The sequence below is a fragment of the Hippocampus zosterae genome, chromosome 4 (assembly GCF_025434085.1).
Source record: "Hippocampus zosterae strain Florida chromosome 4, ASM2543408v3, whole genome shotgun sequence".
In the NCBI taxonomy this organism is placed as follows: Eukaryota; Metazoa; Chordata; class Actinopteri; order Syngnathiformes; family Syngnathidae; genus Hippocampus; species Hippocampus zosterae.
The window spans coordinates 26,314,251-26,331,272 of record NC_067454.1 but is presented as its reverse complement, the minus strand read 5'-3'; the positions used below and the strand labels follow the sequence as shown (position 1 = coordinate 26,331,272).

Here is a 17,022-nt window from a genome sequence, read left to right as displayed (position 1 = left end):
AAAGTGGGCAAAAATGGTGATCATTGTTTTCCAAATTAAAAGTAGATGTTATATATATTAAAGTTATAAATATTTTCTTTTGACTCAACACAAAGATAATCAGTCTGCTTTCATGGAGGAATACAGAAATCTGAGAGTTTTTGCTGCCGAGAGGCTGAAATTCTGAGGAAAGTGCTCTCAACCATGAATCGACTGTCAAAATATGTTGTTGATTAATTTGATAATTGATTAATTGGCAATTAGTCGTTGCACCCCTTCATTCAATGTCTTTTTTTTCCAGAGCGGAAGGAGAAATGTTGATCTGGACTTGGCCTTCTCTCACAAAAAGAAAGGTAAAATAAATCTCATGCACAGCAAAGTTCTGATCGTAAATGAACGAAACAATGAAAACTAAAATTAAAAACAAAAACAAAATTTCATTACCTAAATAAAATAGAAATGACTGTTTTTTAGAAAAAAGCAAACTAAAATGATGTCTGCTCACAAAAGTATCGAACGAACGATAATCGTAGTGAAAATACCGTTAGTTTTGTGGTCATTTAAAATATAAAAGATTGCGCTGCCGGTTTTACGACACTTGTACGGCACCACGGTGTCTGAAGTGGCATAACGCTTTGACAATGAGGTCTGATGGGTATAAAACAAAATAACAAAACAAAAGACCATAACGGCAAAAGTTGGGAGAAAATGGCAAAGCCCCATTTGGGATTATTTTGATTAAGATTGCATCTTGGACAAAAGCAAATGCATTGTCTCCGTGACAATGCATTTGCACAGTTGTGATTTGCGGCTTATTGCTTACGGGGAAAAAAACCACGAATCGAAAAGTATATCTGAGAAAAGTACTGAGTACTCACAAGAATGTCCACAGAGAACACCCGGACAAGCAAGTGTCTCTGCAACCATCCCCTGAGAGCGAGAGAAAATCCCAGTTAGGCAAAGAAACCGCTGTAACTGTAATTATTTATCAGCCTGCAACACACATGATACGAATTGAAGTTTGCAGTCTTAAAACTGCTTGCAAGATTCGAACATAGTCTCATGTCACTCATTTTTCCTGCCTAGTCCCTGACTAAAGTCACACTTTTCCCTAACAAAACATGGCCATTCATAATGTGATTATTTGTGTAGTCATCATGACAAATAGTCACAGATAACACATATTTAGCTTAAAAACAATAACAGAGCATGCAAGACTGAGCTACCATTGACATTGTAAACAAGCCAACGTTAGCTATGGTTGTACATTGATAGCATGACTTATTCCTAACGTATTATTATTATACCCCTAAATGTTATTGGTTTATTTATTTTTTGAATCTATAGTCAATTAAAGAACAAAAAGAGATGACGAGCTGACCCGTCGAGCAAAAGTGTTGCTAATTCCGGATTGCTTCTGAATTCTCTCACCTTTTTGAGGTACCTTCACTCTACTTCTGTTTACTCCTGTTTCTCCTCTCTCCATTCCCCCAGGTCTACTTCATAACTCTCCAGACTCATTGGCTGAGTCTTGGTTTCGTGCAAAACTAAGCCGTCAGCGTAGCTACAGCTCCGCATACTCGTATGAAGAATCAGACCTGGACCTAAATCGCTCTCTTGGGATTCATGCTCTTATTGACAATATGATCAGCTTCATCCATGGAGACGTAAGCCTTACTCCAGCCTTCAAAGAACCAGAAGAAAGCATGTCAACCAGTCCACAGGCCACTATCCTTGCCATGGAACATCAACAAAGCAGGGCAGAGGTGAGAGATTGATACAGTATATTTGTGCACTGCTATACCATCCTACGTTACACAACAAACAAACCCAATTCCGGTGAAGTTGGGACGGTGTGTTGCAAATCATTTTCAACCTATATATCATTGAATATTTTTTTGTCTTTTTAAAAAAAAAAAAAAAATCAAATTTGGTATTTTTTTGAATCTGGTTTTATTGGACTTAACTGCAGCATTTGATACAGTGGATCACAGTATTCTGCTGACTCGTTTGCAGCACTTGGTGGGCATTGGCGGCAGTGCTCTTGAGTGGTTTAGGTCTCTATCTAGCTGACAGGACCTTTTGTGTCGGCCTTGGCTGCTCCGAGTCACGCACTGCTCCCCTGTCATGTGGTGTTCCACAGGGCTCAATTCTGGGGCCTTTGCTGTTCTCGCTGTATCTGCTCCCATTGGGTTCCATCTTAAGGAAACATGGTATTCCCTTCCACTGCTATGCAGATGACTGCCAGATCTATGTCCCACTGAGCAAGAAAGACGCCTTCTCATTAAGGCCACTCGTATCCTGTCTGGAAGAAATCAAAACGTGGATGGCACAAAATTTCTTGAAATTCGATGAAAGGAAGACAGAGGTGATATTGTTTGGTCCCAGTGGCCCTTGTACATTCCATCCTGTAGACTTGGGGCCCCCTGTCTCCTTATCTGAAATCAACGGTCTCAAACTTGGGCCTTAAACTGGACAGTGATTTCAAACTCGATCGGCAAATTGGTGCCGTTGTTAAATCAAGCTTCTTTCACCTTAGACAGCTGGCCAAAATAAAACCTCTCCTCTCACATGAACACTTTGAGACAGTAATTCATGCCTTTGTCACATCCCGGCTGGATTACTGCAATGCCCTGTACTTTGGAGTCAGCCAGTCCTCCATTAAGCGCCTTCAGCTGGTCCAGAATGCCGCTGCTCGCCGCTTGACTGGTACTTGTAAGAGGGAGCATCCCTTCACTGGCTCCCCATTCATTTTAGAGTTATTTTCAAGATCCTCCTCTTTGTTTTCAAATCTCTGAATAATCTCGCGCCACCTTACCTCTCTGAGCTCATCCGCCCCTACACACCTCCCCGGCGCCTCAGGTCTGTGGACCAGTCTTTGTTAGAGGTACCAAGAGCTAAACTGAGGCTCAGAGGTGATCGAGCCTTTTCTGTTGCGGGTCCCTCTCTCTGGAATGACCTCCCACTGAACATTCGGCAAGCCTCCTCGCTGCCCATCTTTAAAGCCCTCCTCAAAACTCACTTGTATTCTTTGGCGTTCGACTCAGCATGATTTGTCCTTGATTTAACTGCTTGGTGCTTGTCCACCGCCTTTATTACCGATTCGTCTTACTGTTTATTGTGTATGTTAAATCGCTCCATGTACAGCACTTTGTATGCAGCGATGGCTGTTCGAAAGTGCTCTATAAATACTGTTGACTTGACTTGACTTGAATACATTACAAGGGCAAGGTATTCAATGTTCAAATTGATGAACTTTATTGTTTTTAGCAAATAATCACTAGCTTTGAATTTTATGGCTGCAACGCGTTCCCAAAAAGCTGGAACAGGTGGGTAAAAAAAGACTAAGAAACTACAAGATTCTGTTTGGAACTTCCCTCAGGTGAACAAGCTAACTGCGGACAGTGATTGGGTGTCATGATTGGGTGTGAAAGGAGCTTCCCTGAATTGCTCAGTCATTGACAAGCAAATATGGGGCGAGGTTCACCTCTTTGTGAACAAGTGCATGAGAAAAAAGACGAACATTTTGAGAACAATGTTTGTCAATGTACAATTGCAAGAAATTTGGGGATTTCATGATCTACGCTTCATAACAATCAAAAGGTTCAGAGAATATGGAGAAATCACTGCATGTAAGTGGCAAGGTCGAAAACCAGCAAAGTTCAAAGACCAGCATCTGTGATGGTATGGGGCTGTGTTAGTGCCAAAAGGCGTGGGTACCTAAGCCGCACATCTGCGGAGACACCATTAATACTGCAAGGTACATACAGGTTTTGGAACATAGGCTGCTATCCAAGCAACATCATTTTCATGGATGCTCCTGCTAATTTCAGCAAGACAATGCCAAACCACATTCTGCACGTGATACACCAGCATGGTGTTCATAATGAAAGAGTGGGTGGACTAGACTGACCTGCCTGCAGTCCAGACCTGTCTCCAATTGAAGTCTGTCGACAACACAGACCCCGGACTGTTGAATAGCTGAAGGTGTACATGAAATAATAATGGGAAAGAATTCCGCTTATAACACTTCAACAATTAGTTCCCAAATGTTTATTGAATGTTGTTTAAAAAGGTGATGTAACACAGTGGTAAACATGACCCAGCCTTTTTGGAGCATCTTCCAACCATAAAATTCTATTTGTTTCCACCATTACTTTGAACTAAAACCTCAACTCCATTGAAAAAAAATGGAGGAGACGTAACTGATATAATGCAGTAGCACAAGTGTGTGCACTGTCTTATAACTGAAGATGTGGCTGTGTTCTGAACACTGTTCCCTCTAAAATGCGCGCGCGAGCAATCATTCCCACTTGCCTTACATTTTCAGTAGTGCATTATGATGCTGTACGATTGTTAGTTGAGAAAGAAAGAATGATTTTCTAATGTCATGCTGTATTTTGTGTCTGCAGCTAAGATTGGAAGCTCTCCATCAAATTGTGGTATTGATTGCTGGTATGGAGGAGAAGGGCTGTCTGCCGGGGAACACAGATCGCCCATGCAGCGCCTTCCAGTCCTCTTCCCTACTCACCTCTGTCAGGTTGCAGTTCCTGGCTGGTTGTTTTGGCCTGGGGACTATTGGCAACGGAGGGCTGAAGCGAGAGAGTGTGCAGCTGCATCATTATCAGGTATGAGGTCTAACAGTGATTGCAGAAAGGTGGTTTGGTTATGGGGAGCTACGTTGTGTACCATGATAAAAACTGTATTTAGCTGGATTCTGAGTTGAAAGCAGTTATATATCTTAATACACCTTGCCCTTGCATTCTTTTCAGGATGGTGTTAAAACAGCTAAGAGAAGCCTCCAGTTGGAAATTCAGACAGCTGTACATAAGATTTACCAACAACTATCTGTAACACTGGAGCGGGCGTTGCAGGCAAAAAAACATCACATAGGTAAGATCTAAAGCAGGGATGGGCAAATGGCGGCTCGCAGGAATGCCCCCACACGCTGTGTGGCTATTCATTACTTTTGGTGGGGGGGGGTTTATATGTAAGAGTCCTTGTTTTTTCCCCTTTGTACAAACCTTTTTGGTTTGTATTTGTTGTGTTACGGTCTTTCAATTTTGTTTTTGTTTCTCTGCTGGCCTGTCAACTTATTACTGAACGTAATACCTAGTGTAAATACGCTTTGGGGACCGCTATGAATTTGCACGTAGACCAAAATGATCAAAGCTTCTGTCAGCGACCAGCCTGAAATGTTCAACTCTTTTGTTTTTTTTCAACTCAGAAGCGCAGCAGCGTCTTCTGCTGGTCACCGTGTTTGCACTGAGTGTGCGCTACCAGCCAGTAGATGTCTCCCTGGCCATTTCGAGCGGGCTGCTCAGTGTGCTGTCCCAGCTATGTGGCACAGACACCATGCTGGGACAGCCCCTCCAACTGTTGCACAAACCAGGAGTATCCCAGCTCAGCACTGCTCTGAAGGTGGCCTCTACACGGTTGCTGCAGATACTGGCCATCAGCACTGGGTAATTTGTGGTATAAAGAAAGAACGCTATACTGTACTGTATAGTTGGATATTAGATTTTCAACAACATGGTTGATTTTACAGGACATATGCAGACAAATTGAGTCCAAAAGTTGTCCAGTCATTGCTGGACCTGCTCTGCAGTCAACTGAAGAACCTTCTATCTCAGGCAGGAGTTAGTGTCCTATCTTCTGGAAAAGACCATGAAGAATCCAAACAAGAGGATTCCTCCAACCCTGAGAAGAAAGACTTCAGAGGTGACCAAATATTAACAGTTGAAACCAGAGGTTCACAGCACTTAAAAATACACCTTTTTTTTGGTCTATTTAACATGAAATCAGTTTTAGGTCACTTAGTAATAACAAAATTATTCCTATTAGCTAAATGCGAGAATAATGAGAAAATAATTTTAAGACAAATTACCATTACTTTTTCAATGATTAGTATGCTTTTAAACAATTTGAGAAATGGTGATGTCATGTCTTTAGAACCATCCGATAATTGACAATTGTTTGAGTTGATTAAATACACACTTGTGGACGCTATATAAATCAGCATGTATTGTATTGTATTGTACTGTATTATATTATAAGGCACACCTGAAACACAGGGCTTCTTTGTGTAACATCACAGAAAAGTCAAAACAAATCAGCCAAAATATCAGGATGACAATCGTGGACTTGCCGCTTGGTTCATACTTGGGTTCTATTACCGCATGCCTGAAGATGTCACATTGATCTATTCAAAAAATTATATGCATCATACCTCTCAGGAAGGTGATGGTTTCTGTATCCCAGAGAAAAATTGGCTTTTTTCTTAAATGTGCATATCACCCCAAGAACAAAAGGAAAACACCTTGTGAAGATGCTGGCTGAAGCTGGTAAGACTATATGTCATTATCCACAGTAAAGCGTGCACTCTACTGACAGTTGTTGAAAGACCACTCTGCCAGGAAGAATCCATTACTCCAAAAGAAACTAAAAAAAAAAAAAAACAATTTATAGGTTGTAACAAAGGGACAAAGGCTTTAATGTTTGAGTTTTGTCATATGATCTGATGAAAATTAATTTGTTTGGCCATAATGCTGACTCGTTTGCAGCACTTGGTGGGCATTGGCGGCAGTGCTCTTGAGTGGTTTAGGTCCTATCTAGCTGACAGGACCTTTTGTGTCAGCCTTGGCTGCTCTGAGTCACGCACTGCTCCCCTGTCATGTGGTGTTCCACAGGGCTCAATTTTGGGGCCTCTGCTGTTCTCGCTGTATCTGCTCCCTTTGGGTTCCATCTTAAGGAAACATGGTATTCCCTTCCACTGCTATGCAGATGACTGCCAGATCTATGTCCCACTGAGCAAGAAAGACACCTTCTCATTAAGGCCACTCCTATCCTGTCTGGAAGAAATCAAAACCTGGATGGCACAAAATTTCTTGAAATTCAACGAAAAGAAGACAGAGGTGATTGTTTGGTCCCAGTGGCCCTTGTACATTCCATCCTGTAGACTTGGGCCCCCTGTCTCCTTATCTGAAATCAACGGTCTCAAACTTGGGCCTTAAACTGGACAGTGATTTCAAACTCGATCGGTAAATTGGTGCCGTTGTTAAATCAAGCTTCTTTCACATTAGACAGCTGGCCAAAATAAAACCTCTCCTCTCACATGAACACTTTGAGACAGTAATTCATGCCTTTGTCACATCCCGGCTGGATTACTGCAATGCCCTGTACTTTGGAGTCAGCCAGTCCTCCATTAAGCGACTTCAGCTGGTCCAGAATGCCGCTGCTCGCCTCTTGACTGGTACTCGTAAGAGGGAGCATATAACTCCTACTCTGGCATCCCTTCACTGGCTCCCCATTCATTTTAGAGTTATTTTCAAGATTCTCCTCATTGTTTTCAAATCTCTGAATAATCTCGCGCCACCTTACCTCTCTGAGCTCATCCGCCCTTACACACCTGCCTGGCGCCTCAGGTCTGTGGACCAGTCTCTGTTAGAATTACCAAGAACTAAACTGAGGCTCAGAGGGGATCGAGCCTTTTCTGTTGCTGGTCCCTCTCTCTGGAATGACCTCCCACTGAACATTCGACAAGCCTCCTCGCTGCCCATCTTTAAAGCCCTCCTCAAAACTCACTTGTATTCTTTGGCGTTCGACTCAGCATGACTTAGATTTGTTCTTGATTTTACTGCTTGGTGCTTTCTACCGCCTTTATTACCGATTCGTCTTACTGTTTATTGTGTATGTTAAATCGCTCCAAGTACAGCACTTTGTATGCAGCGATGGCTGTTTGAAAGTGCTCTATAAATACTGTTGATTTGACTTGATAATAGGCATTGTTACATTTGGAGGTTAGAAAGAAAAGCTGGCAAGCCTGAGAACTGTGAAAGACGGAGTGGCAGCATCCTTGTTTTTTTTTTTTTTTTTTTTTTTTTTTTTTTTGAGGAGTTACTGGACTTCACCCACACAAAAAACGGCATGATCAGGAAAGAACAATCTTTGGAAATACTGAAACACCCTCTCAATCAGCCAAGGTGTTGAAGCCGGTGCACAAATGTGTCTTCCAAATTGACTGTGACCCGGCGCATACTTGCAAACTGGTTCCAAAGTGGCTTCCGGATAACAGCGTAGTTTTCAAGATGCCATCACAAAGCCCTGATCTCAATCCTATTCAAAATGTATGTGTCGACCTCAAAAGGCATGTGCCATTAAGCAGACCTCCATATTTGGCTCGCCAACACCAGTTAAATCAGTAGGAATGAGCCAAATTTACGGCTAACTGTCATGAGAAGCCTGTGGAAGGATATCAATGTTTGAGCCAAGTTATATGTATGCCAAGAAATTTCTGTAGTTTGACAGCTCTACCAAATATTAAAAGTTTATAACCTTCTACCTTTGACAAAATGAATTTTCTTTTAAATCCTCTTTATTTTGCCATTAAGCAAATCCAAACAATTTTGATAACCGGGTTAGACGGTGAGGGGGAAAAACAAAAGCATGCGTCTTCTTAGGTAGTTTACGTTTCTGGTTTCACCTGTGGGATTATGTTTCAAAACCCTCCCATAATAGTTTAGAAGGTTTGGCTAAATGATTAGGGTACATTTTGTTGAAGGTAATTATGTTGTTTTTCAGCTTTACTGCGCAAGCAACACACTGCTGAGCTACATTTGGGAGACTTTTTAGTATTCCTCAGGAGAGTAGTGTCCTCCAAAGCCATTCAGTCCAAGATGGCCTCCCCAAAATGGACTGAAGTGCTGCTGAATATTGCTGCGCAGAAATGCTGCTCTGGTAAGCAGGCTATCTGTTATTCAATGGTTTGGGGATGGCCTATGACACAAATAAAACACAACTGACTTTCAATTCTAGGGGTCCCTCTGGTGGGGAACCTAAGAACTCGACTTTTAGCGCTACATGTTTTGGAAGCTGTTTTACCTGCATGTGAGGCCAATATGGAGGATGAACAAATGATACAGGTATGTATACAAGCCCGTATATTTTTGAATGATAACGGAGAACGATTACTGCAATATTTCTAGCTTCGACACGTATACAGTATTTCATCTTACTCATTCCCACAAACAGCACTGGCTTTAGCTCGCACTTCTTGACAAAGGTGTTTGTTTGTTTAAATCTGAATGTTGATTTAAGTTTCAATTTTAGAGCTACATTCTCTTAAGCAGGGATGGGTGATGATTTTGTATGCTGTCAATGTTAAATGTTAAAAACACACATACACACACACACGCACTCAGGCACACAACTGACTTGATAATAAATCTTCCAGGTTGTCGAGCGGCTTTTCTCCCTGTTGTCTGACTGCATGTGGGAAGCTCCTATTGCTCAAGCCAGGCACGCCATCCAGATTAAAGAAAAATTACATGAACTGAAATTACAGGTTGGGAAAAAAGCACAGTTATCTCCATAAAGTGGGTCAATATTGAATTATCTGTGGCACTGACATAACTTTAATTGATAGGGAGAGGCCGAGGATGAAGAGGAGAACCTTCCCATCCAAGAATTGTCCTTTGACCCAGAGAAAGCTCAATGTTGTGTGGTGGAAAATGGGCAAGGGCTGACACATGGCAGTGGTGGCAAAGGTTATGGCTTAGCCTCCACTGGAATCTCTTCTGGTTGCTACCAGTGGAAGGTACGATGTTATGATTTCTCTTAATATGAAGTGCATCGACAATGTATGACACCACCACCCAATATAAACTGTGTAACATACCTGCAACCTGTTTCTGTAATGACTACTGCACCAGTATGACGAAACGAAATTATATTTGTAATGCTAAACTATATAACTATTATAGTAATCTATTACTTGTTTAAATGAAGAAAAAGATTCCCAAGCATTGTTACTATGGGCATTCCCGAATCCCACTTCAAATATTTGACTTCAGAAGGCGATGAGCGTTTGTCAGAAGTGCAAGAAATTACATGTTGTATTCAAGCAATGATAGCGGCATTCGTGACTATAACCCGTTTACCCTGAGCAGTACAAATGTGGGTGTTTGTTGCTGTGTGCAAAAAGGTACGCAGAAATGCAGAGGGGGTTGTCAATCCGTCATCATTATTTTGCTTATTCAGTTTGGGGTGAGCAGTCTACATACTTTGTACATTTAACAAAATAAATGAAAACAAAGAATTGGGAAGGACAGAAGACTGTTACAAACAACAGCTTTTACTCATTTGGCATTTTTTTCCGCGCAGACCGTCCTCTTAGGTTAAAAATTATTGTATGTGTGCAGTGCTGAAAATCAGGGCGACCCCGCGCAAAGGCCCGGTAGTTGCTGAAATGATGTACCAGTATTTGTACAGTGTGTAGTGTACATCGTATGCACAGAAAATATATTAGCTGGGTACAATGGGCATGAATATGCTAGAATCCCATGCCAGGTTGTTCAAGAACATATGATAATAATACATTTTATTTATAAGCGCCTTTCAAGACACCCAAGGACACTTTACAATAACAAAAAACACAAAACAATACGGGTTGAGCAGCGGCAGCCAATAAGAGAACAGCTGCGGCAGTCCTCGATCTGCACAATGATCGTGCTACGTAATTAAGCCTACTCAATATGCTGCCTTCTTACATCCACGCGTTCTACATTTCCTCTTTGAAGAAATAAATTAACATAAGATCACAGATTTTTTTTTCTCCAATAAGTCTATGAATTAGGTATTGCATTTCTTGTGAAAATGGTCTTAAATTTGGGAAGAACCCTGTAGGAACCCTGCCATCAGTTACCTTGTCTGTTTAGTCATTTTAATGTAATTACTGTATTACAGTTATTCAGGTTTTTGATTTTGGGAGTAAATGTTTTGCATTCATCAAAACAGAATTTATTTTATTTTTAGGTTCCTCTTTGAATTGATTGTTGACTGTTCTTATTTTTCCATAGTTTTACATTGTGAAGGAGAATCGGGGCAATGAGGGCACATGCGTAGGTGTTTCGCGATGGCCCGTACATGACTTTAACCACCGTACCACATCAGATATGTGGTTATACCGAGCATACAGTGGAAACCTCTATCACAATGGGGAACAAACCCTGACTCTTAGCAGCTTTACCCAGGGAGACTTCATCACTTGTGTTCTTGACATGGAGGCTCGAACCATCTCGTTTGGGAAGAATGGAGAGGTAAGAGGTGGTGATGGGTTGCATTTGCTTGAAACACAAATGTGCCATGTTTATATTCAGTCATTTAATGCAACATTTCTGCATCTCACAATTGACGGCATCTGATGTGACCAATTATGGAAGCTCTAATAATGCCACATGTTGGGTGTGTGTGGCCTACTCGGCCTCCAAGCACCTGTGTGGTGCCGCTCTGGCATTATTGCTTTTTTTTCTCCTTATGAATCTCCTCAGCATCTTGAAACTGGTATCGCAAGATACCACACACATTCCCAACTATTACCTTTGCCACTGATAACGCTGAAATGGAGGTGATAGGTAAATAATATCACATCCTGAATATACAAACCCAATTCCAATCAAGTTGGGACTCTGTAAAATGTACCGGTACATGAATACAATGATTTGCAAATAATTTTTCCATCAATATTTGCTGTAATTGAATACACTATATAATTATTCTGAAAACTATGCAATTAACTAAGAAACTCATGCAAAAATACAAGGAATGCATGAAATAATTGGGTATTTCTCCCTAACTGCTAATATGTGATTCCACAGGAGCCCAAGTTGGCCTTTGAGGATGTGGATGCCACAGAGCTCTTCCCCTGCGTGATGTTCTATAGCAGTAACCCAGGGGAAAAGGTAGATAAGTACACACTAGATAGCATTCTACATCAGAGAAATATGATGTATGTCACCGAGTGCTAAATTATTATATACCCAATGATTCTATGCTTCTTGATACAATTTTTCTTTCCATGACCAAAATAGTTTGGAATTGTCGGTGGGAGATTGAGGTTTAGGATTGGTTCTTATCAGGGTAACGTGTGTGTGCCCCTCATGTCTACAATGAGAATGCGAGTAAAATAATCTCATGCCCGTCTGTATTGTGTTAAAATATGTAGTTGTTGTGGTGCATATGCAAGTGTATATTTTATGGTCTTACACTGTCTAATAATTGAAATCCTTCTAGGTCAAGATCTGTGACATGCAGATGCGCGGTACACCTCGAGACCTTTTGCCCGGAGACCCAGTTTGTAGCCCGATAGCCACCGTCCTGGCTGAGGCCACTACACAATTAATACGAATCTTACACCGCACTAATGATTGGACACATCGTATTAACAAAACCATGATTGAACGTCTTCAAAAAATCAAGCCTTGCTTCAGAGATACAGCAAGTGCATCGACTAGCAGTGGTGGCCAGAGGTTGAAAAAGAGTCGCTCAGTGCAGGGCCGTGAGGAGCATGACACACAGCGAGAAAGTCAAGAAACGCCTATTAGGACTGAGGAAGAAAGGGGTCGCCACGGACGACAACATGGCTTAGGGGAGCTTTCGGAGCACCTCCTAACGATACTCTGCACAGAGGTATGGCCAGTCTTGGCCATAATCGGCGGTGCAGATGCGGGTCTCCGTGTTGGTGGACGATGTGTTCACAAACAGACAGGACGCCATGCAACTTTGCTTGGAGTGGTGAAAGAAGGCAGTACCTCAGCCAAGGTACAGTGGGATGAGGCTGAGATCACCATCAGGTATGTTTATTTATTTATTTACTTTGGGCCTGACACACATTACAATAATTTGTCATTTCTATGTTAATAATGGGCATGATCAAGTGAGTCATGAAATGCAATTTATTTGGTAGCAGTTTGTGTTGTGTGGCCTGTCATAACCCCCTTGCCAACCTCTGCATTCGCCCCTATCGCCTTTGCGTATTTGGACACACAAACCCTGTATGACTCTCAGCAGCAAGTTGACATGATGACGATAGTGCCTCATACACTCAAGAGAACAAAGTTTATTGTAAAGTCATTTCAAATGAGAAGGATTTATACATAAAATGCAGTACTTGATATAAAGTACAGTGGTGCCTCTTCATACGAAATGCCTCAACAGGAAAATATTGCCTCTTGTTGCAAAAGAAATTTCAAGATATGAAAGCTAAAAATACAGTATGGGCTGCTACTGACAGCTCCAAGTTTCATGAACGCAACATACTTATAGCTGCTCTGCCATTGGCTATTACCAAGCACCCTCCTGAAAGCCCATTGGCTAAAAGGGACCTCTAATTAATGTGTCTATGCATGTAGATAGATAAACCTGTGTCTATGCAGCGTCTTCGTCATCTGCCCCTTGGGCCATGAGGCATTCCGATAGTTTTACATAAATGTGAATCACCCAGAAAAAGTGTTCACCCGTCGGGGAATTGCTCACTATGCTGATGTTTTCCTTGGACATTTTCAAAGAATTGTTAAAAACTGACAAAAGCAAGCGTCCATGGATCAGTTCTTTACAAAATGCCACACAGAAACTACTTCTGAAAGAGAACATGGTAACAACAAGAGGGTAAAAAACGATGAGGATGCAGTTAAAAGTTAAATGACCATCATTTTTATTATTTTTTACATTTTGCACAACTCTCATTTATTGTGCAATAATCTAATTGCAACATGTATTTGTTACATATTTTGATGCATTTTTATGCTTCATAAAATATTTGTCTGAAATTTGCGGCGCTTGGAACGGATTAGGGCATTTACATGCAAAACGTGTCTCTACTTACAAAATGTTTTAGTTAAGAAATTTCTTGCAGAACCAATTAATTTAGTAAGTAGACGTACCACTGTACTGTATATGTGTTGTATGAAACTTATAATGTCGACTGGAATTTGGGGAATACAGTATACTGTAATCAGATTTGCCAGACCACTGCATTCTCACAACTTTATAACTTTCAGATTGGGTAGCTGTTACAAGACAGCGTCTGACAACATTTAATTGTCTGGGATTTAATTCTGTTTTAGTGTAATTGTGCAACTCATTGGGAAGGTGCACTGTTATATTGGAATAAGTAGATTCTGCAAGTTATAATGTGGCTGGTCAGTGTATTTGACGTATTCTACTTATTTGAGAAATCATTTGATAATTTTTTTTCCCCCAAATGCCCATCCTTAATGTTTTCTATCTAGGAGTATCTTGACAAATATATGCCATGTGTCCTTAAATATTTGTATTTTTAAAGGTTTAAATAATTTTAATTACACAATAGTAGTGACAAGTTAACACCATGTATTTTTTATGTATATATGTATTTTTTTTTGTTCAATCCTCAGTAGCTGCTTCTATTCATAGTCCTCTTTGTGAGACACTTCCACTTTCTACCCTTCCACATCATTATTAATCTATTATTATTTTACATGCATGTCTAGTGACACACTTGGTGCCAAATCCATACATTTTTTTCCCCCATTTCCTTCTCAAGTTTCTCTCTTGCCCTTTTCCCTCACTTTGCTTTTCTTTCCCTTGTCTTTTTTTAATTCTCGACTGAAATCATTAAAGCTTCCCAACTTTCTGGTCGCCTAGTGACACACCGTTGTACAACCTGGAACCCTGTGAGCCTCTACCCTTCGACGTCACACGTTTCCGTGGCCTCACAGCCTCGCTCCTTTTGGATCTTACGTACCTTACCAGCATCCATGAGGAAACAGCTGCTAAGCTCAGTGCACGACGCCACGAAAGGAGGCATCGCAACGCACACTCTACAGGACATGAGCCGACCAGCAATGAAGACAAGGCAGACAATGAAGTGGCCAACCACAATGAACTAAGGGACGTTTGCATTGGATCTGGAACAGTTCCAAACACAACTACCTGTGACCTACGCGTTTCTCATAGTCTAGATGAGGTCAAGGCACATGTGGCACCCAAGTCAGAGAGTGACATTTCCTCTGGTGGTGGTGGTGGAGTAGGTGGAAATGACACACCTTTTCATGCTCCTGTTGAAGGGAACAGGAAGAAAGGCCACGAGCATTGCTCTCGTAGCCAAGAGCCGTATTCCTCTTTTACTGCTACCCAGTCTGAGATCCATGCGGTTCAGCTTTCTTATCTCTACTTGGGAGCCATGAAGACCCTCAGTGTCCTGCTCAGCTGCAGCAAGTATGCCGAGCTTCTGCTCATTCCAAAGGTATTCACACTTTACAACAACTTGGTTTTTCAAAGTCAGATTTTGATTTATGAACAGATTAGATCTGTGATACCACTGTCATCTGGTAAGCTTAATTGTGTTAGAAATTTTACCTGAAAGGTAATTCAATAGTTTGCCTTCAGGCATCTCCAGGATTCATTAGAAATGTGGATTTTTCTCCGTGACTACAGTGATAAAATTGAAAACGGTTATCTCCCTTAAGGTGTTACCAGAATCCAGTGGGCACAATGCAGATGTTAATACCAATACCAGTGCAAGCACAACTGCAACATCTCCAATATGCCAAGAAGAGGTGGAGATGCGGGCTGCTCTTCAATTTCTCATGCGCCATATGGTGAAGCGGGCAGTCTTGCGTTCCCCCATTAAGCGTGCTCTCGGGCTGTCAGACCTGGAGAGGGCACAGGCCATGATCTATAAGCTTGTGGTCAATGGACTGCTGGAGGAACCCAGTGGGGCAAAGGCTAAACCTGGTGAGAAAATGAAAAACAAGATCTCGCAAAAACATTTTTTTTGACTTAATACATTGAAGACTCTGGTTCTGATAGTCAAGTTTTAATGCCGTTGTCATATAAAATGCATGAGGGGAAAAAACCTAAACAAGCATACAATATATCTTTAATTTTTTGTTTGTGGTTTATGAAAATTTGCAAAATCTTCTGCCATCTAAGTCAGCATAACGTTGTTCCAACCTTCTTTATTGCTCCCGCTTTGAAATTGTCTGCAGGCCTAATTGTTGTGCCAATACCAATACTCAAAATAACAGGCATATTTCCTCGTTTGTGTTTTAGGTGTGCGAATTGAGCCAGAAACTGAAGGTGAGGGTGTAGAGGGTGAACAGCTGGTCCAGACACCAGTCACCACCAGCCCCTCTGCTTCTAGTACCACCTCCTTCATGAGCTCCTCTCTGGAGGACACCACCACTGCAACCACACCTGTCACGGACACTGAAACTGTCCCTGCCTCAGAGTCTCCAGGGGTCATGCCCCTCAGCCTTCTCAGGTTAGGTCATATACTGTGCACGTTAGTCATTTCTCAAGTCTTATCACAATATGATTTCAAGGAGCAGCAGTCCTTGAAGGGGCCTTAAGGATTTTTGGGGCTTGTATGCGGGCGGCCCGGTGGTCGACTGGCGCGTTGACCTCACAGTGCAGAGGGTGCAGGGTTCGATTCCTGTTACGGCCTTCGATTGTGGAGTTTGCATGTTCTCCCCGTGCCTGCGTGGGTTTTCTTCAGATACTCCCATTTCCTCCCACATTCCAAAAACATGCATGGCAGGCAGCTTGATTGAACACTCTAAATTGTCCTTTTGTGACTTAAAAAAATATATTTTTTTTATTTCCGATTCTGTTGAAGCAGAAAAATTTACCAAATGTCTCATCTTTATGAGCTAAATTTATTAAGTTATTCCAGTGACTATTGTGAGTTTTTCTTAAATTGAGTAATAGTTCACCTGTGAAAAATCCTAAAGGTATGATGCTGAAAGGGAGCATAGCAGCATCTATGGCATCAGGCAGAAACATTTCGACCATTAATATGCTTCCCTTCCCAAGCATGTATACAGAAACAACATACGTCGTAGTTTGTCTTTGCTCAAACAAGATGGTTTATTATTTTATGGAGTATGTGATTCCTTGAAGCACAATTAATGACCGACCCAAAAACAATGAACAATAAAGTCTTATTATTCTTATTTTTGTAATGCTTGGCTATATGGATGGTGGATTAAGGGATGTTTCAAATGTCATTTCTGAATTTGAGGTGATTTTCTCTTGGCATAGACAAATGTTTTCCAGCTACCCAACAACCACTTTGGTTCCAACTCGACGAGCACAAACACCTCCAGTGTCATCTTTGCCAACATCACCTTCCGATGACGTCGGCCGCAGGCAGAGTCTGACCTCCCCTGACTCGCAGCCTAGCAGACCGCAAAATAGGTCTGGTACCTGTAAGTATGCCATACT

General features: G+C 41.5%; 1 protein-coding gene across 4 annotated transcripts in view; it reads left to right on the top strand.

Moving 5' to 3' along the window:
• herc1 (HECT and RLD domain containing E3 ubiquitin protein ligase family member 1) overlaps positions 1-17,022 on the top strand; it is a 93,196-nt gene that overhangs the window by 36,727 nt on the left and 39,447 nt on the right. For all 4 annotated transcript variants that reach the window (XM_052063817.1, XM_052063816.1, XM_052063818.1 and 1 more), the window contains exons 25-41: positions 281-332; positions 1,474-1,745; positions 4,392-4,607; positions 4,752-4,872; positions 5,207-5,444; positions 5,528-5,700; positions 8,560-8,715; positions 8,794-8,900; positions 9,212-9,322; positions 9,404-9,574; positions 10,836-11,075; positions 11,634-11,717; positions 12,049-12,608; positions 14,440-15,040; positions 15,264-15,531; positions 15,850-16,060; positions 16,840-17,006. In XM_052063817.1, the coding sequence (XP_051919777.1) occupies positions 281-332; positions 1,474-1,745; positions 4,392-4,607; positions 4,752-4,872; positions 5,207-5,444; positions 5,528-5,700; positions 8,560-8,715; positions 8,794-8,900; positions 9,212-9,322; positions 9,404-9,574; positions 10,836-11,075; positions 11,634-11,717; positions 12,049-12,608; positions 14,440-15,040; positions 15,264-15,531; positions 15,850-16,060; positions 16,840-17,006 (3,748 nt within the window). The remainder of the gene's footprint in view (positions 1-280; positions 333-1,473; positions 1,746-4,391; positions 4,608-4,751; positions 4,873-5,206; positions 5,445-5,527; positions 5,701-8,559; positions 8,716-8,793; positions 8,901-9,211; positions 9,323-9,403; positions 9,575-10,835; positions 11,076-11,633; positions 11,718-12,048; positions 12,609-14,439; positions 15,041-15,263; positions 15,532-15,849; positions 16,061-16,839; positions 17,007-17,022) is intronic.